The sequence below is a fragment of the Falco cherrug genome, chromosome 3, assembly GCF_023634085.1.
Source record: "Falco cherrug isolate bFalChe1 chromosome 3, bFalChe1.pri, whole genome shotgun sequence".
NCBI classification, from domain to species: Eukaryota; Metazoa; Chordata; class Aves; order Falconiformes; family Falconidae; genus Falco; species Falco cherrug.
Window position 1 is genome coordinate 121,875,115 of NC_073699.1, and position 21,294 is coordinate 121,896,408.

Genomic DNA, 21,294 nt, shown 5'->3' on the forward strand with positions numbered 1-21,294 from the left:
TGGAGATACAGTCTGTTCCCACTCACATCGGCAGATATTTATAGATACAGATGTTTCTTTAGCAGCAGGGTTCAAGCTTGATTTTTTTATTTTATTTTTTTTTACTCCCTGTCTTCCTTCACATCCCTCCTTTGCTCTTCAGAGCAATACTGAAGGTAGAGAAAGCAGCTCCAGAAACCAGCAGGGAGGCAGAAGAGTCATTCCCCACCCCAAGGTTTTAGAAATAAAGTGTTTGAGTGGGTTGAGGTGCCCCTGTGTCCCCATGTGAGGCCAGGGGCACCTTCTCAGAAACCCACAAACCGCCACCCCAGACCACAGCTGGCAGCCAGCCTGGGTCAGTGCGGGCTCTGCCTCCAGGCGCTGCAGCTGGAGAGCACCCAAGGGAGCGATACCAGCCCCGTTTCACTGGGTGAAAACTGCAGGGAGCGATTCTCTGAGGGCAGGGAGGGTGCTGAGCATGGAGCCTAGAGCACCCCCACTGTCTCAGCCAGCAGCAGACCCCACCATGCACCAGACCAGGGGATGCTTGGTCCATGCATCTGCAAAACAAAGCAGGGATATTTGGGGCTAACTGGTCCTGGGCCATTTGCTCCACACTAATGGGTTTTCTCCCCTCCAAGGGTCCCTCTCACCCCTTCCCCAGGGCAGGGCTCAGCCGTGATGCCTGCCTGTTGCCACAGGGCTCTGCTGGGCTCAAACACATGCCAAGAACTCTTTGCAGATGGTGCTTGCCCACAAGCCCAGCCAAGCATCCATGATTTCACAGCCCAGCTTGGCTTATTCCTCCTGCTGCTTTAACCCCACCGGTTCCCCAGCATCCATCTACCCCAAGGAAGTTTGGTTGAACATCTTGGGAAAGAGAAAAAGCCCATTGAAATAAATCTGTACCCCAGGGGGCACAGCGCTGGGCAATGCTGCCTCTGCCCCTGAGCATTATCTTTGGAGGCTGGGCAATGGCTTTACTCCACAATTAATTATACATGCTCTGTGGTTTGTCTGGGAGGCATTAATGGCTCCGGATGCGGATCACAGAGCTCTGCGTGGCACTGTAAACATGCTGGAAGTCCAATTTGGATTTCCCTGGGTGCCTCATTTAAATGAATTATGTAAACGCTTTCCCCTCCTCTTTTGAGCAAAAGCCAGTCCAGCTGCTGCCCGATGTGTTAATCCCATGAATAAAATAAAAAACAAGGGACACCACACATTAAAGAGAATAAAACGGTGCTGCAGAGCCCCTGGCAGCACTGGTATCACCTGGGGGGCAGGGGAGTGGGATGGGGCTGCAGCTGCCCCCAGTCACCCTAGACCTGGGCATTGCTGGGGGGTCCCTGCTCTGTGTGGTCCTAAAACCCCTTGATGAGCTGAGCAGCTCCAGGAGGGTACTTGTCCCCATCCCTGGGTTTAAATTCAGTTTATTTCAGCAACACAGTGATCATGGTTATCTTCTGTAAAGCAAACTGCTGCCTGACTTGCCTGGGTTCCCCAGATTCCCACATATACCACGTATCCATCATTCTGAGGTGCCCCCCACCCAGGGAGAACAAATTAGCGCAATTAAAGCCACATCAGTAGATAGTACCAGTGGGGCATGTGCATTTACTGGCACGTGCATGGTCTGATCCTGCTCTCCAGGCTGGGTCTGTGACTTGGCTGCTCCATGGGGAGGGACAGGCAGGGAGGGGACCCAACCCAGGGCTGTGTTTGCTGCTGAGCGAAAGATGGCAGATGTTTGCTGATGAATTATTCACCCAGAAAATGAAAATGAAAAGGGCCACTCCACTTCTGAAACAAGGTGGCTGCAAGTGCTACGGGCTGGCCCATGCCTGCCAATAGACCATTTACTGAAGCCACCAGGATCTGGAGGCTGAAAATACTGTCTGATCCGGGCAGGCTTTGGAGAGACCCTGTAGCTCATCACCACTAGCAGAGAGCAACCAGACCCTGCTGGATATTTTTAAAATACCTAGCTAGCCTCCCAAAAGCATAGCTGCTGCTGCAGGGTGTGTGCACAGCCTGGGGATGTTTCCCTTTGGAAGTGACAAACACCAAAAAAAGGAAGTTTTTAAACCCTCACTGACTCTATGCCAGTCACGCACCCCTCGCCTACGCAAGCTCTCCTTGATGCATCCCTTTTCCATCAAAGCCATGAGCAATGCCAAGGCTGGGGAATCCCGGGCATAACGTGGGGCTGCCCTGCACAGTGTGCCTCAGGTTGTCACCCTGCACTGCAGGGTGGCAGCCGTCACGGGATGCCTCTGCACCTCTCCCATGGACTCGGGAGAGCTCAGCGGTGATGCCCAGCTGGCAGGATACTGCTTCCCATCCTCCCTGCCTGCGGACAACAGGATATTTGGATGCAGAAACGAATCTTACTTGCTAACAAGCAAATGCAGAACAGTCACAGCTCTCTGTTCCCATGACAAGCACGGGGAGGGGACTACAAAGGCCCAGACTGGACTTGGCATCGCTGCCCATGAGCCTCACTCATGTCATGCTTAGGCCTGGGGGGTTTTGTCATCAATCCACCTTGATTTGCATTAAAATATACAGTCAGGGCTTGCAATAGCAGCCAGGCTTCCCCATGGCTCTGCAGCTGGGCAAATGTGGATAGACACAGTCAGAAGGGACAGTCGCATCATACAGGCAATAACCTACCATGGGGACGGTCTTCTCTGCTGAATTCCAAACTCAAAGGATGCTGGAGGAGGCACAGCTTGGCAGCCATAGCAGCACAGCCTGAGTCACCCCAGCTTGCCCTGCCTCAGTTTCCATAGCCATTCTGGGGATGCAATGATCATTACATTGAGGTGTATTTGCTAGTGGTTTGAAATATCTCCTGAAGAAAAGTGAGCAAAGATAATTCTTATTTAAATAAATAATGGATAGGAGGCATGACATAAAAATAAATCTTGTAGCGGACCCTTGCACAATTCAGACCTTCCCAGAACCTTCTCTGAGGGGTGCCAAGCACAGGGTGCAGAATAAAGGGTACCAGAGCAGGGTACAGTATATAGAATGTAGGCTGAAGGCCGCAGGATGCAGGGTGCAGGATGAAGGGTGCAGGATTCTGCAGACCAGGTGCAGGATGCAGGGTGCAGGGCACAGTGTGCAGGGTGAGGAATGCAGGGCACAGGGTGCCAGGTGCAGGAGGCAGGGCAGAGGGCATAGGGTGCAGGACACATGGTGCAAGGTGCATGAGGCAGGGTGCACGGTGCAGGAGGCAGGGTGCAGGCTCTGGGTGCAGGAGGCAGGGTGCAGGGTGCAGGCACTGGCTGCAGGGTGCAGGAGGCAGGGTGCAGGGGGCAGGCACTGGCTGCAGGAGGCAGGGTGCAGGGGGCAGGGTGCAGGCTCTGGCTGCTGGAGGCAGGAGGCAGGGTGCAGGGTGCAGGATCTGGGTGCAGGAGGCAGGGTGCAGGAGGCAGGCACTGGCTGCAGGGTGCAGGAGGCGGGGTGCAGGCACTGGCTGCAGGAGGCAAGGTGCAGGGTGCAGGCACTGGGTGCAGGAGGCAGGGTGCAGGAGGCAGGCACTGGCTGCAGGGTGCAGGCACTGGGTGCAGGAGGCAGGGTGCAGGATGCAGGCTCTGGGTGCAGGAGGCAGGCACTGGCTGCAGGGTGCAGGAGGCAGGGTGCAGGGTGCAGGCACTGGCTGCAGGGTGCAGGAGGCAGGGTGCAGGCACTGGCTGCAGGGTGCAGGCATTGGGTGCAGGAGGCAGAGTGTAGGGTGCAGGCTCTGGCTGCAGGGTGCAGAGGGCAGGCTCTGGGTGCAGGAGGCAGGGTGCAGGCACTGGCTGCAGGGTGCAGGAGGCAGGGTGCAGGGAGCAGGCACTGGGTGCAGGAGGCAGCGTGCAGGGTGCAGGGTGCAGGCACTGGGTGCAGGAGGCAGGGTGCAGGCACTGGCTGCAGGGTGCAGGAGGCAGGGTGCAGGGAGCAGGCACTGGGTGCAGGAGGCAGCGTGCAGGGTGCAGGGTGCAGGCACTGGGTGCAGGAGGCAGGGTGCAGGCACTGGCTGCAGGGTGCAAGAGGCAGGGTGCAGGGAGCAGGCTCTGGGTGCAGGAGGCAGGCGGGTGCCGCAGCGCGGGCTGCCAGCGCCCCCTGGTGGCTCCGAGCCCCTCCGTCTGAGCGGGCACCGCCCGCCCCTGCCCCCCGCCACCCCCCGCCGTGCGGGGCTGCGCGGTGGCTCCAGCAGCGGGCTCGGGCCGGAGACACTTTCCCCGGCGCGCAGGGGCCACGGGCACCTCCCGCGGCTGCTGCAGAACAACCCCCACACACACACCCCGCCAGCCTGTGCACCCATCCGGGATCACCCCCGGCAAGCTACACCCCGCCTGTGATCCCTGCACCCCAGCACAGCACATCCTCCCGTGGTGCTCACCCCAGCTCCAGGTGCCCCCGGGCATGCAGGGCGCCCCTACGCTCTGTGCACCCCCCCGTGCTGTGCACCCCACCTTGTTGCTCTCTGCTTTGCTAACCACCACCTGCCCTGCAACATGCCCCCTCCAGCAGCAGCTCTCAGGGTGCCACAGGCTGGCAGTGGGGTCCAGGGCTCCAAGCCGCTATGCCCCAGACTGATGCCACCCTGCCTGCACCCACAGGGCAGCCGACTGTGCCCTCACTCTGGCGCTGGGTCTGTTTGTCACACCCCCCTTTCTCCACCTCCCATGCACCCAGCACAGGCATCAGAGAAGACTCCAGAAGGACCGATCTGCCAGGTTTATTCCAAACAAGACTTTATTAATGAGGCAAGGCGCTGGGGTCAGGCCAGCACAGCCTGCAGGAAATGTGACCTGGGCTCTGGCGGGGCCCAGAGACCCATTCCCTGTGGGGACAGCTGGGCAGGAGAGCCCTTGAGGAGCTGGGGCCACCGCCAAGGCTGGGGGGATGCAGCTGGCCAGCTGCTTCCAGCCCCAACCCCCCCGGATTTGTTTCCCTCCAGGCTGTTTGTGGACGCAACATAAGCCTGGCCCTGGGTCCTGGGATACAGCCAGTCCCCAAAGCCCCTCCAAAAGGCACCACAGTCCTGGGGCACTGGTAAAAACCAAACCCTCCCAAGGCAAAGTGGTGGTGTCCCCTAGAAGAAGGTATGGAGGTACTGCCAAAGGCACTAGACACAGACATGGAGAAGCCAAGAGTTTTAAAAACATCCTCAGGTCTTTCTCAGCCCTGGCTGATTTTCCCTGCTTGGCACTTCATCCCTTTCAAATTAAAACAGAAGACCTACAAGAAGGCACTACCCAGCACAGCCACTCCTGCATGCAGAACCCGAGGCTAAGGCAGAGCTGGGGCTGTCCCCAGCATCAAGGGACAAGGCCACAACGGCTCCAACCTGGCAGGAGGATGCCCAGGGCCACCTTAGCTGAAGTCCCGGTCCAGCAGCACCAGTGGAGCCACCAACATCCAGAGGTAGAGCAGAAGCCCTGCCCAGCTGGCACAGATCTTCACCCACACGGCCGTCCAGGGGCTCGTCAGCACCTGCAGGCTCTCATCTGGCCTGAAACAGCAGAGAAGCAGACAGCACCCATCACTGCGCTGCACCCATGGGGTGGCATCTCACTGTGTGCCCCAAGCATGGTGGGCAGCAACCATGCCAGGGAGGGATGGAGGCTGCAAGCACCCAGCCACGGGTGCAATGCAAGGAACACGGAGGAGGGAGCAGAGGAGCCACATGCTTGCTACCACACAGCTCCCTGCAGTCGCCCAGGGAATGTGACCCCACCACTGCAGCTGACAGCACCCCAAGGGCTGGGTCCCCGCTCCCCACACATCTTAAGGGATCCCGGGCTGCAGCAGAGGATGCTGCAGCAGGGAGCTGGCAAGCCCAGGCACAACCTGCCATAGGCAGCCCTATGCTACCTAAAATTAATTAACGCTGATTAGGGTACACATTAAGTGAACTTGCACACAGATGCATCTCAGCAAACAGCTCTTCCCGGTGCAAGAGCAGGGAGGACACCAGGAGAAGGGGATGCAGAGGAACGGGGACAGTCCCTTGTCCCCACGCAAGCTCTGCCCACCTGTACCAGTTGGTGAGGCTCATCATGATGTAGAGGGCAGCCAGCAGAAGGCAGAAGTGGAAGAAGGTGTAGTTGTAGGACACGCCGTCCTGCTCATTGTCGTAGGCACGGTGCAGCCCACTCTCCGTGGCTGCTGCCTCGCCTCCAGCCCCGGCCGCACTCTCCTCCGTCAGCATCAGCTTGTTGACCTGCAGGTGGTCCGAGGAGCGGATGCTGCGGGCAGAGGGGCACAGGCTCAGGGCTGCCTGCCTGCTGCCTCCTTGGCTGCCCCCCAGTCCCAGCTCAGCCCCCCCAAGCCTGCCCACCTGGGGATGCCCTGGGGGCTGTCCCCATGACAGGCAGGGCAGTTTGGGGGATGCAGCTTGTGTGGAATCCCCAAGAGCTGTGAGCGTGACCCTGCAGGGCAGCCTGCCTGTGTCCCTGGGGACTGGGATGGCTTTGCAAGAGGCACTTAGTGACAAAAGCCCTGACCCAAGCTGTGACCTCCCCTCCAGCATCGCCCTTCCCCAAAAGCCTCCTGATGACTCCCTGCTCTGGGCAGGCAGAGGGACGGTGCAGTCCCCAGGGACACAAGCCAAGTCCTCACCTGATGAAGAGGGTGCAGAGGATGAAGATTGTCAGCCCCACAATGCTCGGGGCATCCCACCAGGTTGTCAGTGTCTGGGTGGCCATTACTGAGCCGGTGCTGTTCCTCACCAGCAGCGTGGGGTTACAGGTCTGAGCTGGGGGGGACAAGCAGGGGGTTCAGCACCTTTCCCCAGCCCTGAGACCCAGGGGGGCAAAGCACCCTTCACAGTGTGTGGTCCTGTCCTGTGCACCCCCTCCCAAACCCCAGGCCGCATCCTGCTTACTTGGTACATTGGCCAGGGCAGACCAGGTAACGTAGATAGTGTAGAGGGTGACGAGGGACGCCTGCAGCAGCCCCGAGTGTGGCTGAGCATCCTGCAGATGCAACGGCAGGTGCTCAGGGCTGGTCCTGTACCCCACGGTGACACGGCCGCCGGCCTCCCAGGTGTCCCCTGCCACCTCACCTGGATCTTGGGCAGTATGGACACAGCAGAGATGATGAGGCAGAGGATAAGGTTGATGCTGATGAGGACCTTGCCCTCCGTGCAGGCCTCAGGCTTGGTGTAGTAGATGTAGAGCAGCACTATGGCCGCAATGGAGGTGGCATAGAAGATGAAGGTGATGATGCAAAGGGCTGGGGGAGAGAACAAAAAGGAAGGAGGCTGGAGCAAAGCCCCCAGTACCCCCAGCTCAGCGTCATCCAGCTGCAGGATGACCTTCCTCGTCCCTAAACTCTCTGCAGTGCCCGTCATACCAACCTGCATACCACCCCTTGGCATTGCTCTCTCCCGCATTGTGCAGCCACAGCTGGTTCCAGGAGTGGGCAAAGTCGATGAGGAGGATAAGCTGGATAAGGATGAAGAGGAAGGAGCCAACCACACCGAAGTAAAACCAGACTTGAGGGGAAAAGAAAACCCACTTAAGAGCAGGGAAAGCAGGACTTTGGCACAAGGGCACACAGCTGCAGGGATGCCAGCTCCAGTCATGGGTTTAATCCTGTGCTGAGGGTTAACCCAGAGGTGCAGAGGAGAGCATGGGCAGCTCCTCACCTGACGTGAAGACACCATCGGGGATGTAGAAGGCCCCCACTGTGATCCCCACCAGCACCAGGAACTTGAAAAACCAGAAGCTGCAGGAGGAGAGAGGAGGCATGGTCTGCAAGAGGGAACCCAGTGGGGAAGGGGGGGGTCTGGCCTGTCCCCACACCAGCATACCCCCAGGGACAAGTGCTCACCCATTCTGCACAGCGGCTCGTGGGTCCTTGCTGCTGCGCACGCACACCATGATCACAGCAAAGAGGAAGAAGAAGGCGGCCATGGCGAAGCCCATGCGGTACACAGCTTTGTGGCCCAGGAAGCTGTCACAGTTGACATGGGTCTGGACCCCCAGGACCGATCCGCTGCCTTCACAGAAGCCAGGGAGCTGCAACAGCGATGGGAGGGTGAGCATCACCCCAGCATCCCACACCCACCGTGAGCCCTGGTGCCACCAAAGATGGGCCAGCCCATGGTTGCTCCAATGCCACCCGTAAGGCAATCGGATGGCCTGCCTGGGGACAGCAGTGGAGTGGCACAGCTAAAGCCACCCTGCAGGTCAGTGGAAAGCTGAGATGAAACCAGCATTTCCCAAAACGCTTAGCACAGCCTTCACATTAGCTCAGCTGGCAGATCTCAGGTCTCTGCATCTGAAGTCCCACCTCCATCACTTGCAAGTCACTTTGCCAATTGAACCCCAAAAATGGGATGTAGGAAACTTTCCATGGGAGACATTTGACAAAACTAAATAATGCATGAAATTATCCCACTGCATTTCCTCTCCATAGAAAACCAGGGTTAACAACACCCTCTGCCTGTGGGATGCTCAGAAAAAAGGAACAGAAGCAACATCATGCTCCAAAAATTCACTGTCTGATTCAGCCTCATGTACCCAACATGCACTAAACATCTCCCCCATGGTGACCAACCAGCAATCTCCAGGAGTTACTTACCTTGTGCAGCTCCTTCTCCACGCCGGGGATTATCATAATAATGGACACGAGAGTGCCTAGGAAGAGGAAGAAGGTGAAGAGGAGGCGGGAGATGGTGGAGTTCTTGGCTGAGGGGCAGCAGCTGCAGAGCAGGCATGGCGCAGATCCGCAGAGACAGGACAACTGCAATGAGAGCATCCTCATGTTGGTGGTGTTGAAACTGGCCCCAAAACACGTGCCCAGGTTGAACCATAAGGAGATCTGCCCGAGAATCCATACTGCTGTACTGGGGGCTTTGCTTAGAGCTTCTCACCAGCCAATATCAAAACCCACAGCCCGCGAGACCTCATGGAAAAGGTTCTAAATCCCCCAAAAATGTTGCTGAAGACCAAAAGCCACAGGAATGGGTTCACTGCAATAACAAACCAACTTGGAAAATGACACCAAGAGTTCTGGAGACACCCTCATCTTCTCTTTTGCTCCCCAGCAATTGCATGCAAAAAAAGGCTCCTGTCAAAACAAAGCACTGCCCTGCAGGAGCCTCTTTTCTTTAAAAAAAAAAAAAAAAATAATTTGCAAAATAATTTAAGGCTGCCTTTCCAATCTAATACAGTGTGGGGAAAACACCAATGTCAGCATTATGTGGAAATTAGCTTGTTCTGCCATCCTTTCCCCTCACCAAAGACCACTTTACAGGTGGGGAAACTGAGGCATGGCATCCCTGGGAGTCCACAATGGATCCTGGCTTTCCAAATCCACCATTGGCAGTGCTGCCAGGTGCACCCTCAGCCCAAGGGCAGAGGCTCCCATAGCTGTGCCAGAGGTGGGTACAGAGCAGGGAACCAGGGAAACCCCAGCTTAGCAAAACCCAACCTTACTGCCTAGCAAAATATCGGCAGAGGTTTCCTGCACAAGGATTGCAAGGAGAAAAAGGAACTTATTATTCTTAGAATATTTATATTCTTAGACTTCCCTGGCTCCTGTAAGCCATGAGAGGAGCAATAGGGAGATGCTGTTCGCATCCCAGCAGTCAGGCTGGGCTGGGCTGAGTTGAGTTTTGCTGCTCCGGTGTACACTGTTCCCACCAATCTGTCCAACAATTTGGATATTCACCCACCTATTTAACACCCACAAGGTGGGGGAGTGCTGCCATCATTTGCCTTAGAGGAAGAACAGCTGCGGGGCTTCTGCGTAACAGGTTTTAAAGCCCACGATGGGGCAGGAATGCCGGATACAGCCATAGCCAGCCCTGACTGTGGCATCCCTGATCGGGATAGGAAAGATTTTCAGCCTCTTAATCACCCATGCCAGCCCCGGTATCTCCTGACTCACTGCCACATTCTGAAAGCCCTATGTTCCCAAAAGAGGGTGAAGCTGGCAAATGAATAGGGCATATTCAGGCAAGAGAATTTAAGAAGCTTTTTGGGATGGCCTGTCACTGCTGGGTCGCTAATCCACCATGTCATGCAAGCAGAAGGCCCCATGTTAAATATTTGGGGAAAAAATAGGGGAATAAGGTGTCTCTCAGGTTTGCATTGAAGACGCTGCACCCTCAGGAATTATTGGGGTTGGCCAGGGAAGTAAAACCAACATCTCACATCAAGGCAAAGCAGGTGGCAATGCCGCCCGGCCACTGAGCCAGCAGACAGCGCTGACCCCATGTAAGTGAACAGATGGGCTAAAGTGCTAAACAAAGCCTCAAAGGACCCAAAACCTAAATTAAAACTAAATTCCCAACTGTGACCCACTCCCCATGGTGTAAGCAGGAACAGTGGGAACAGCGGGGCTCTCAGGACAGACAGCCCAAGCAATGCAACAGCAAAATATACCTCAAGTCCTCTAAAACAAGGAACCTACAGGCTAGTTCCTTTTTTTTAAAAAAAAAAAAATGCCTCACTGAAGCTCTCACAAGCCCACAGCCTCCCCTGGCCCACACACCAGCCCAGGGAGCAATGAGAAATCTGTAGGCAGGTGCTGGCAAGCTTCCAGCTACAGGTATTGCCTAGAGACCAATGGGAATTAAATATCTGAAATTTGTTTAAAATACTACTGCTTCGCTTTCCAAATACCTCTCTCTAGCTAAAATGCATTCCCAAATCCACTTTTAAAATTTACAGCACTGGGCATTTTTCACTCCTTTATCAGAGACAGCTTCTTCCTAGGAAACCTGCGACCACCTCAGGCCCTAGCAACAAACTGCTTTCCCCTCTATTTACAAGCTAACGTCATTGATTTATTTCGCCTTCTCTTTGAACAGCTTTTCCTCTCCCGCACTTGAGACACATCAGCCAGCCAGATGCACTTGCAAGCAGAAGGGTTCAGCTCTCTCCCAGTACTAAGGGATGTGCATTTGTTAAGTGTTTATTATGGCTACGGACTTCCTAATTATGCCCAACGATCAATATTAATTAAAATATTGCTCAGTATCAACGTAAATATACATTTCTCGTTGCTAAAAGTAGTGTAAGAAATGGATGTGGAAGAAAAGAAAACCAGATGTTGAGCTGCTGTGCAAGCAGGACGTGAAACCTGCAGCCCCCTCATCAGGGATGCTCATAAGCAATCACTTTGATGACCCCAAGTCACTAGAGGTGGTCTTGAATTTTTTTTTAAACATAAGCACACCATTATTTGAGAAAAATTACCTCCTTCCTGATTTATTCCTCTTTACCCACATCCCAGCCCCACCAGAGGCTGTGTTGAGCTGATGGTACCCACAGGACCTGGGGCAGGTGAGAGAGCCCCTGCATCCCACGGGGACCCTCATCCCGCCTCTCCAGGAGCTGCTCAAGGGACATCACTTCATGTTTTAAACTTGAAAGCTGAAGAAAATGGCCTTCAGTAAAGATTGCTTCCTTTCAGGCTCATTAAATGCACCACTTGCACAAGAATGCACTTAAAATGTGCCAGCGTTCCTGTATTTCCCCTTCAAATAAATATTTAAAAAAAAAAAAGAACAAAAATCCTTTTTAATGCAGAATTACTGCACTATTTGACCTGACCTAGTAAAACACCTTACTGTACCCTTAACTTTAAGCACACCAGTACCTCCAGCTCCTCTCCTTTCACTGCCCACTGAAACAAAAAGCACCAAGTCCCAAACCCACAGAAACTGGCCTGAGGTTTGTTTCATGATGAGAAACAAATCATGAGGTTTGTTGTTGTTCAGCAAGTTGTTGGATTTGGGGGTTCAGCTCCACATCCAAGCACCACCAAAGGCTGGCAGAAGGCATGGCCTTGGGTACCATGTTTTGTTGGGGGTCGGTGCAGGTGGCTGGGGGGTAAAGGGGTGTCCCCAGGGCCATGATGGAGCTGGGCTGAAGGGAAACCCTTGCTCCACGTGCAGCCCCCAAACCCTGTGGCTGACCTCTAGGAAAGCTGCAGGTGGATGAATTAGTCTCTAGTATGAGGCTTTCAGGAGCCCACAGCATCTGCGGAGCCCAATCTCTGTGGCTGTATTTCAGGTTTTACAGCCTCTTGCAACCACAGGAAGGCAGCCGCTGAGGTAACTGGTGCAGCAGCCCCGTTCCACTGACCTGCTTCGTGCAGCAGTAATGCAAGAGTCCCATGTCACTGGGAGCCTTTTTTCATGGCTCCTGGTGCCCTTCTGGGGTACCCCCCCTCTAACCTCCTTGGCCAAGGAACCCTGTGCCACACGCTAACCCAGCCTGTTGCCTGGGCACCTCTTGATTTCAGCCTTTTTCTTTAAAAAGCAAGTGGGTTAAGAGCAAGGAAAATCCTCCCACATTAAGGCAGCACTGGACGTGCTCTGCTACACCTCCTTTCAAAGACTCTCAAAGGTGCCCATAGGTATGAACATGGCCAACAGCCAAACAGCAGGATGGAAAAAGCCAACCAAGGGAAGTGACTGCAGCCCGAGAGTGGTGGAGTAATGAGGAAGCATCAGTTTTCAGCTACTGCAGATGAAAGATTAATCTCTTCAGTTTCACTATCGACTTCCTCATTAATCCAGCTCACCTCCAGTGCAACTCGCCCGTAAGGGCTGCTGTGCTTCCTCCTCTGCCTGGAGGCTGGGAGAGCATGGCCAGAGCTAGACAAGGACTGTCCACCCAGCCAGGGAAACACAACAACATGAACTGAAGTACACTAGCCCACCTACACCAGCCCACCACCACAACCCCAACAACACATCTTCTGCAAGCTGCCTTTGCCCTGGCAAACCCAGGAAGGCAGAGACTGAGTCAACCAAAAGCAATGCTGAGCAACTGGTCTTTATCTCCTGTTAAATTAATGACTCAGCAGGTTAATCAGTACCAAACCTGCAGGGTCTGGCACAGGCTTGGGAGGCTGGTGGCTCTCACGGCCGGCAGATAGCTTGGTACTGGCACAATGAGGGTGACAGTCCCCACGGGGTGCTCAAACCATGCCGGAGGGCTGCACCAGCCCCTGGCGCTCACTTTGGCTTGGGCAGGCTTCTGCTGGCAACACCTAGCCCTGTCCCTCAAGGAAGGCAGCTCAAGGTGACCACACTGCTCGTGGCAGTGGTGGGCAGAGCCTGGCAAATCACTGGGGGCAGAGAAAGGGAAATTATTCTCATGTGCTGCAAAATTTCACTCGGGAACGGCTTGTAGAGTTGCAATGCAAAAGCATTAAGGATGGCTTGGCAACCTGATGCTGCTTTGACTCAAATGATACAAGCTGACCAGAAGAAGTTAGCTCAGATTTTCTTGTTAAAAAAATTAAAAAAAAAAAGAGATCAGGGGGTTTGTCTAGTTTTGGTTTGATTTTTTCCATGTTGGGTTTTTTCAGTTCAGCATTGAGCTAAGACACCCTCTTAGTCAACCAGCTCCAGGAAGGAACAGGAGAATTAAACCTATATAGCCACTCTACCCCGTTACCATGGTCTGGCAAGCTTTTTGGGCAAAAAAAAATCCAGAATTAGGCCACAAAGTTCCCAGCCCTGCTCCAGAGTAACTCCTGGCTTTTCCAATACATGCCCATAAGGAAAAGCATCAGATGTGTGTTACAGACAGAGGCCTTGCAGACTGCCATCCATCCGATCTTTCAAAAGCTCCTGTTCGTTAAACCACTAAAACTTTGAGGTCAAGTTACAAAATGGGCCCCATTTCCAGGCCAGCGGCTCCCCGGCTGGTTCCACAGCCCTGCCTTGGCCCCGTGCCCGCAGGTGAGGCAACGCCAGGAAGGCAACGCCGGCCGTGGGCAGATGCCTGCGTCACTGGGCACAGCACCCCAAGTCATGCACCCTGTGCCTACCCTGGGCCATGGCACCCCACACATGCCCCTCCACCCACAGACTTGCACCCCCTGTCCTGCCTCCTCTTCTCCATGCCCATCCCCCCCACTTCAGGGCTCGGCAGTAAGAAACAGGCAGGACTTCTGGTGCCCCAGCATCGCAGAACCCCCCCAGTGTATTTGGCATCAGGACAGGGGAGGCAGGACCCCCCCCAGTCCCCCCAGTGTGGCAGGGCACCACTCCTCCAGCTCCCTACATCCCCCAAGCATGCTGGGGTGCACCACTCAGGTGCCTCAGACCCCATGTTCCCCTCGACCATCACATTCATGAGCCCCAGAGTTCTCTGGGTCTCCCCCGGACACCCCCAGGTGCAGCTGGATGCCCTGCTCCAGGGGTCCCCTCCATCCCCCCAGGCACAGAGGGTGCATCCCCCGTGGGTCCCTGCATGCCCATGGGTGCGGCATGGAGCACACCTCCGGCCTTCCCCTGGAACCCCCGGCCTCCCCTCCGCCCCACTGGGACCCGGGGCACAGCCCCGGGGTGTCTCTCAGACCCCCGGGCCTCCTCTGAGCCCGCCCCCGGGCCGCGCCCGCCGCTGCAGCACTGGGAGCGGGCTCAGCCCCGCTCCCCCCCCGGGTGCCCACCCCCTCGCCACCCGGTGCGCCCCCACTCCCCTCCCGGTGCCCCGGCCGGGCGGGCACTCACGCAACTGAGCAGGGAGCAGACGCCGAGACAGGCCCCCATGGTGCGGCCGCGGCTGACGCCGGCTCCGGCCTCCGCGCTCCGGCCTCCCCGCTCCGCGCTCCGGCCTCCCCGCTCCGCGCTCCGGCCTCCCCGCTCCGCGCTCCGGCCTCCCCGCCGCGTTGGCTCCGCCCGTGCCGACCCCGCAGCACCGGGCTCGGGGCGCGTCGCTCCCGCCCCGCCTCTCCCGGGGCGGCCCCTGCGGCGGCGGGGCGGGTCCTCCCTCCCCGCTCCCTCCCGGCCGCAGGGGAGCCCCTCCATCCCCTCGAGCCCCTCGGACCAGAGCAACGGCAGCCCCGGCCCCGCCCCAGTGCTCACCGCCGAGGGGACCCCACCAACACCATCAGCCCGGGCCGGGGCGGCGGCTTCGGGGAGCGCCCGGGGCTGGGGAGGGTGCCCAGGCTCGCACTGCAGGGGGTCTCCCTCCCCTCGAAGCATCCCGCGGGAAGGAGTGGGCTCCTTCGAGGGCAGCACAGGGTCCCAAAGGGTACTTGGAGAGTGTCCTGGGATCCCACCGACACCTGTCCCCAGAGCAGCTGACAATGCTGCTGAGACCCTGGGGTCACCAGCCACCCAGCCCTGGGAGAGAAAATAATCATGGAATGATAGAACGGTTTGGGTTGGAAGGAACCTTAAAGCCCATCCAGTTCCAGCCCCCTGCCCTGGGCAGGGACACCTCCAGCCAGCCCATGTTGCTCCCAGCCCAGTCCAACCTGGCTTGGGCACTGCCAGGGATGTGGCAGCCACAGCTGCTGTGGGCAGCCTGTGCCAGCGCCTGACCATCCTCACAGGCAAGGATTTCTTCCTAATATCTCATATAAATCTCCCCTCTTCCAATTTAAAACCATTCCTCCTTGTCCCAACGCTACAGGCCCTACCAGTGAAGCCCTGTGATTTCTCACAGTTGGATGCTGCTTGTGCAGCTGAGAGCTGCCAAGGGGAGACACGGGGTCAATGACTGCACCTGAGGCCCAGGGACAGCAGAGCCTTGGGTTGCTCCTGGCTATCAAGTGACAGAATCACAAGACCACAGACTGGTCAGGGCTGGAAGGAACCCCTGGAGATCACCTAGCCCACCCCCTGCTAGAGCAGGCTGTCCCAGAGCAAGCTGCTCAGTTGCGTCCAGGTGGGCTTGAATGTGCCAGCGCTCTGCCACCTTTAAGGTAAACAAGTTCTTCCTCATATTCAGATGGATTTTATTGTGACTTTCTTGAAGACAGGAGTGACGTTTCCTTTCCTCCAGCCTTCAGGCTCTTCTCCCAATCGCCATGATCAATCAAAGGTTGTCAGGAGTGGCCCCACAATGACATCAGCCACCTCCCTCAGCACTTGTGGGTGCATCCCAGCAGGGCCCATGGACTTATGTATGTCCAGTTTTCTTAAGTATCCCCTCACCTGATCCTCTTCCACCAAGGGTATGTCTTCCTTGCTTCAGCCTTTCTCCATGGTCTCTGGGGCCTGGGATTCCTGAAGATCAGTCTTGCAAGTAAAGAGGCAAAGAAGGCACTAAGTTCCTCAGCCTTTCCTATGTCCTGTGGCACTAGTCACCAACCTCAAGGAGCAATGGGCCCATATTTTCCCTAGTCTTCCTTTTGTGGCCTATGGCAGCCTTTCTTGCTAGCTTCGACAATGCACCCACCAGCTCCAGCATACCCACCAGCCTGAACCCCCATGAGGCCAGCCCCTGGGTGAGGGGGGCTGAGGGGCATCTGCCCGCAGGGAGCCCAGGGTGGGAGCTGGGGCTGGGCAGGCAGCGGGTCTCCCCACTCTGCTTGACCAGCCAGAGCCTGGCATATTCATCCAGAGCGGCAAGTGCTGCCTTGCTGCTGGCATGCATAATTCAGGGCATGAAATAAACCAGGCTGCACTAGCCCGCTTCCAGACCCTAAATTTAGACAGTGGTGAAAGTACATGAGTACGTGGCAGGAGGCTCTGGGGGGCACAGGGCTGGGGCAGATGGGGAGCCAGCATGCCCCCTGTGGCCTTGAGGAAGAGGAGGGTGTCATGCTTCTTGCTACAGAGGTAAAGCTCCAGGGTTTGGCCTCTGATCAGCCTCTGGCACCAATAAAAAAAAAAAAAAAAAAAAAAAAAAAAAAGTATTTTCTAAAGCCTCTGTGAGCTCCCAAAAGCTCCGGCTCGTTGCAGTGTACAACAGGAAAGGTCAGTGCCCATAAATTACTCTCTGATCTCAGGTTGCTTTTCTTTTTGGGAGGCAGCTGGGGTGTGTGCTGGGGACCTGCCCAGCCTGGCAGCACGCAGGCACGGGTCTGGCAGCGCCCGCGGGGCAGGCAGCAGCCGCGGGGACATGACGGGCTGGCTACAGGCACAGCCCTGTGGGTGGAAGGTGGGGGTCTGGCAGCTCCTGTCTCTTCCCAGCTGGATATCAGGGCCCTGTGACACCCGCAGCAGGAACGTCCTTCAGTCCCTGTCCTCCCAGCAAGGGCAAATCAGCCACACTGGTATTTGTCCCCTTGGTCCTTCTGTCCCCCTGTGCCTTGCAGGGACGTGACCCCGCGGGCCAGCCAAGAGCAGGAATCCCATCTGCTTACGGACCCCGGAGGGACCAGTGTGTGTGTGTGTGTGTGTGTGTGTGTGTGTCTCCGTCCCCTGCGATGGTGCCGCCAGGTGGCACTGCCCCCCCGTCCCCAGGTCTGTGCCCGCAGCACCAGCCCCGTCCCCTCCTCGGCAGGCGAGACCAGAGCGAGAGATGTCGCCGTTAACAGAGCCGTGACAGTCCCGCGGGTGCCACAGCACACGCTGGTTTCACACCGCCCTGCACACGGGGAAGATGAGGCATGGGAGATGAGGGGCACAGAGCACAGGGACCTGTGGCTGCCTCCAGCCCCTCCTGCAACAGAAGCCCCCAGCCCAAGTCCCAGATGCTCAGCAGGGCTGGGAGCATCCTTGCCCATGTACCTCTAATAAAACAACATTTTTCTGCTCTGCCTCCCCCTCCACTCCTTCCGCATCACTCAGCATCCTCAAGGCACAAGGGGACATCTTTCCCCTCCCCCAGGTTCATTAGGGGTCAGGGTATCACTTTTTGCTTGCTATGGGGGGATTATAGGACTGGGGGTGGCACTAGGCCAGCAGCAAGCAGGGCCAAGTGCAGCTTGCCAGGGATGCCCTCTGGCCCAGGGACCTGGGGGGAAAACAAATGATCTCATGTGACTGTATCTGGGACAATACCAGCTTAGCCATGGGTGCAGCCAGAAGGGTTCCTGCTGAGCCCAAGTGATGCTATTCATGGATAAACCTACATTACAGTAATTAATAATAATTAATAATCGAGTCTGTATTTGGAAAACCAGCTAAAGCCATCAAGAACCTTTCCTCCAGAGCATTGTCTAATGCAGCAAACTCAGGCATAATGTAAGGTGTATTTTTGTCGTGATGATTTGGGGTTTGACAAGCCCCTGGTCCATGGGATTGTCCCACATCTGGCACCCTGTGGGTTGGCCCTGCTCCTGGATGGGGCTTTTAGGGCACCCAGGACCCTTCCCCTGGGTCACCAGCTGCCAGCAAGCACATCACAGCCTTGTGCTTTGGGTGCTTTGGGGAACCGCTCCAAGACCTCAGGGTGCTGCTCACCTGCGCAGGGAGGTGGGGGTGGGGGGTCCCCCAGCCCTTCCCATGCTGCAAGGGAGGCCAGGCAAGGAGGCCAGGAATGAAGCTACGCCTGTTTACTGCCAGCAGTATGTTTTCTCAACTGTGCTGCCTCTCTTGGAGTTTCCAGCCCCCAGACAAGAAGGGGGACAGGCACAAAGCCAGTCTGGGTTGGGAAGGACAAATGGAAAAGTCCTGAGATTGAAGCATCTCCCTCCCCCCTTGTCTAAGGGAGTCAGGGAATTAGTTTTCTGCTAAGCCCTTCTGTAATAAACAGAGACACGGGAGGACTAGCAATGGGCGATTGCTTGGTCTTTAATTACAGAGAGAGGCAGGGTGTTCAGGGTCACAGGAGCTGGGATGCAAACCCAGTGGAAATGAAGGGGATGATTTTCAGAAGGAACATTGCAGGCACCTGCAGAACCTTCTGTGCTTGAGCTCCTACTTGTCCCTTTTGTTTACCAGGACCCTCCCATCCTGCAACATTGCAGGCTTAACAGCCAAATACATCTCAAATGCATCAGCTCTTGAGACCAGCCCAAAAGAGGAACCTGATGGAGACCAAAAAAACCCTCTGAATCTAGTGATGGGCATCCTACCTGCTGGCATGGCTTCTGGGGAATGCACTGAGCATCAGGATTCACATTTGGGACCCTCTTCAAGGACCTTTTGCCAGTTTGAGATGTCCTAAAGGCCAGTGAGGCGATGCGGAGCTGACCCAGCTGGTGGTTTCCATAACAGACCATTACAAAGCCTAACGCCTGTCATCCAGCAGGCTGGAATCTTCTCCCCAAAGCCTCTCCCAGCCAGAAGAGTGAAGGGCTGTGAAGCCAAGAAACGCTGGCCACCCTCCGTCCCTCCGTCCTTGAAGCTTGGTTTAGCCTGGGCTCACAGACACAGTGACTGGCTGGAAAATCTTCATCATTTCCCTGCTGAGTTTGGACAGATGCTGTTTGTCTTTCTCATGGCAGTGGCCAGATGCCTGGCTGGTGATGGATGGGAGTGTCGCGCAGGAGTTTCTGTGCTGTCACAACTGCTGAGTCTCTCATGGGGTGGAAAATCTGGAGGGTTAACTCCACTGTGAGCTGAATTTCTTCCCCAAGGTATCAGGATCTGAATCAACAGAGGTGGTGGGGTAGGAAGGTTGGAGGAGGAAGAGGCAGGGTGAGACCTTGATCTGAAGGTGCCCTTGGTCCACCTGGTAGGAGGACCCAGTTCCTTCATTACCAGCCTGCAACTTCCACACTGCTAGGTGCTTCTGCTTTGATGCTCACACCAGCTCTGGCTTTGAGCCCCTCAGTTTGCTCACCTGGCACCCAAAGGCTCCAACCTTCCTCCAAACTCCACCACGAGCCTCCCTGAGCCCCTCCCATGCATTTCCCATGTCCCCTGGTTGACAGGGCATCCCTGGTGCCTCCAGAGCATCCCAGCAAGCATGGCCCGGCCAGGGCAGTGCTGGGGGTGTTGAAAATGTGGGATGACCATGGCAATTTTTGAGCCTGTTCATTTTCAGCCTTAACAATTCTTCCTCTCAGAGAAATGGCTAATGAGCCATGGGGTTCCATTTACCTTTCTCCAGTCAGCTTTTGCCTCGTTCCTTGCTGTTTTAAACAAAAAAAAAAAACACCACAAAAACAAACAAACAAAACCAAAAAACAAAAAACAACCCACAAGTGCCAGTGTGGAGACAATTAGATCAGTGTCTCCTTAATGAGTTCATGGTTCCAGTGGAAATACCTGTCTTTGACAGGAGAGGCAGAAAATGAGCTGCACCCGTGGGTGAGTGTGCGTTGGGGTGGCAGCCATGTGCCCACCTTTTCAGACCCTTTGCAGGGTGCAGGTGACCCCACAGGGTGCCTCATCAGGTTATAGGTTTACTCCCTGCACTGTGTGCTTTGCACAGCATTCATGTGGATGCCTGGAGCTACTCGGCTGTTCTTTATTAAGCACAGCAGCGAGCTGGGGTTTTACACCATGCTTGTGTAGGATCAGGGATGCTAATAAAGTCCAGATGCTCCCCAGCACAAAATACCCTGGCTTGGGTGGAAGGACCCCAGGAAACCCTGGGGTGGGAGAGGGATGGGGCCACCAAGGCGGGGAGAAGTGATGAGCACCAAAGCAGTGGTAATGTGCCCCTGCATGGGGTGAAAGATGTCACCAGCAAGGACATGGCTGTGCCCCCCAATGCTGGCAGAACCCATGCCCCAGCCATGGCTGCGGTGGTGCTGTCGAGCCCCACGTGGCCCTGCTGAGCAGATTTTGCTTAGCTGCCTGGACTATATTTAGCTGCCTGTAAAAGGGGTTAGCAAGCAGTGCTGGAGCCAGTGGCACAGCTAAGAACGTAAGAGCAGCCAGGGATAAAAAAAGCCCAACCCAGGCACTGGGAGCTTTGCACAAATCCCCCTTGCTGCTGGAGGTGGAGGCAGGCAGGCAGGGCTGCAGGCAGCAGCAGCATCCCTCCTGTGTGGTAGCACCGGGTGATGGCTACTTGCTGACCACCCAGTTGGCGATTTGCCTGAGGTGATTTTGGCTGATTTGGCTGGTTTGCAGCGTCCCAGCATTCAGCCGGGTAGTGAAGGTCTCTGCCAGGGGAAAATGGAGCCTGAAATCTGGTGGGTTTGGTTAAATCTGAGGGCTTTTGGGGCAGGCATCCCCTTCTGCGGGCAGGGTCCAGTGGCAGGCAGGAGGGACAGCCTGCTTCCCCAACCCAGGAGGTGTTTGTGAGGCTTCCTGCATCCCCATTCAGGCATCTGGAAGTTACTGGAGCATGAACAATAGATTTGAGGGTTTTGGGGGTTTTTTTCCCCATGAAGACATCTTTTTGGGATGCTTTCTTTATGCTCAGTTAACTCAAACACATCTTTCTTCCAAAGGCTCACCTCGCTGCTCCAATCTGGTCTCTTAAAGCAAAAACGGCAAATCCTACCACATCCTGTCTCTTCCCAGACACTCTTGGGATGCTCTGAGCTCTTCTGCACTGCCCTGACCTTGCTGGGGCTCACCTCCTACCTGTGCAAACCAGGCTGCTGCCCAGAAACACCGGATCTGGGCAAATATAGGAGTCAATACATAGAGGAGGTGGTTTCCACAACTATAGCTGTTTTGTTCAGGAAATAATTTACATATTCTGCTTGTCCATTGGGGCAGGTGATGAATATTTCAGTGGCTGGGCCCTGAGAGAGTCACTT

At 55.9% G+C, this 21,294-nt stretch overlaps 1 protein-coding gene across 2 annotated transcripts; it reads right to left on the reverse strand.

The window, feature by feature from the left end:
- Nucleotides 1-4,703: 4,703 nt before the first annotated feature.
- SERINC2 (serine incorporator 2) lies at nt 4,704-14,609 on the reverse strand. 2 transcript variants are annotated; one of them, XM_055706049.1, is made up of 10 exons: nt 14,465-14,609; nt 8,566-8,727; nt 7,813-8,000; nt 7,628-7,707; nt 7,337-7,474; nt 7,043-7,212; nt 6,863-6,953; nt 6,598-6,733; nt 6,012-6,224; nt 4,704-5,488 (listed from the first exon to the last, which is right to left on the reverse strand). In XM_055706049.1, the coding sequence occupies exons 1-10, from the start codon at nt 14,501-14,503 to the stop codon at nt 5,350-5,352; spliced, it is 1,356 nt and encodes a 451-aa protein (XP_055562024.1). In that variant the 5' UTR covers nt 14,504-14,609; the 3' UTR covers nt 4,704-5,349. The 2 variants fall into 2 exon arrangements, with proteins under 2 accessions (XP_055562024.1, XP_055562026.1); XM_055706051.1 differs by having other exon boundaries at nt 14,470-14,592.
- Between the last annotated feature and the right edge of the window lie 6,685 nt (nt 14,610-21,294).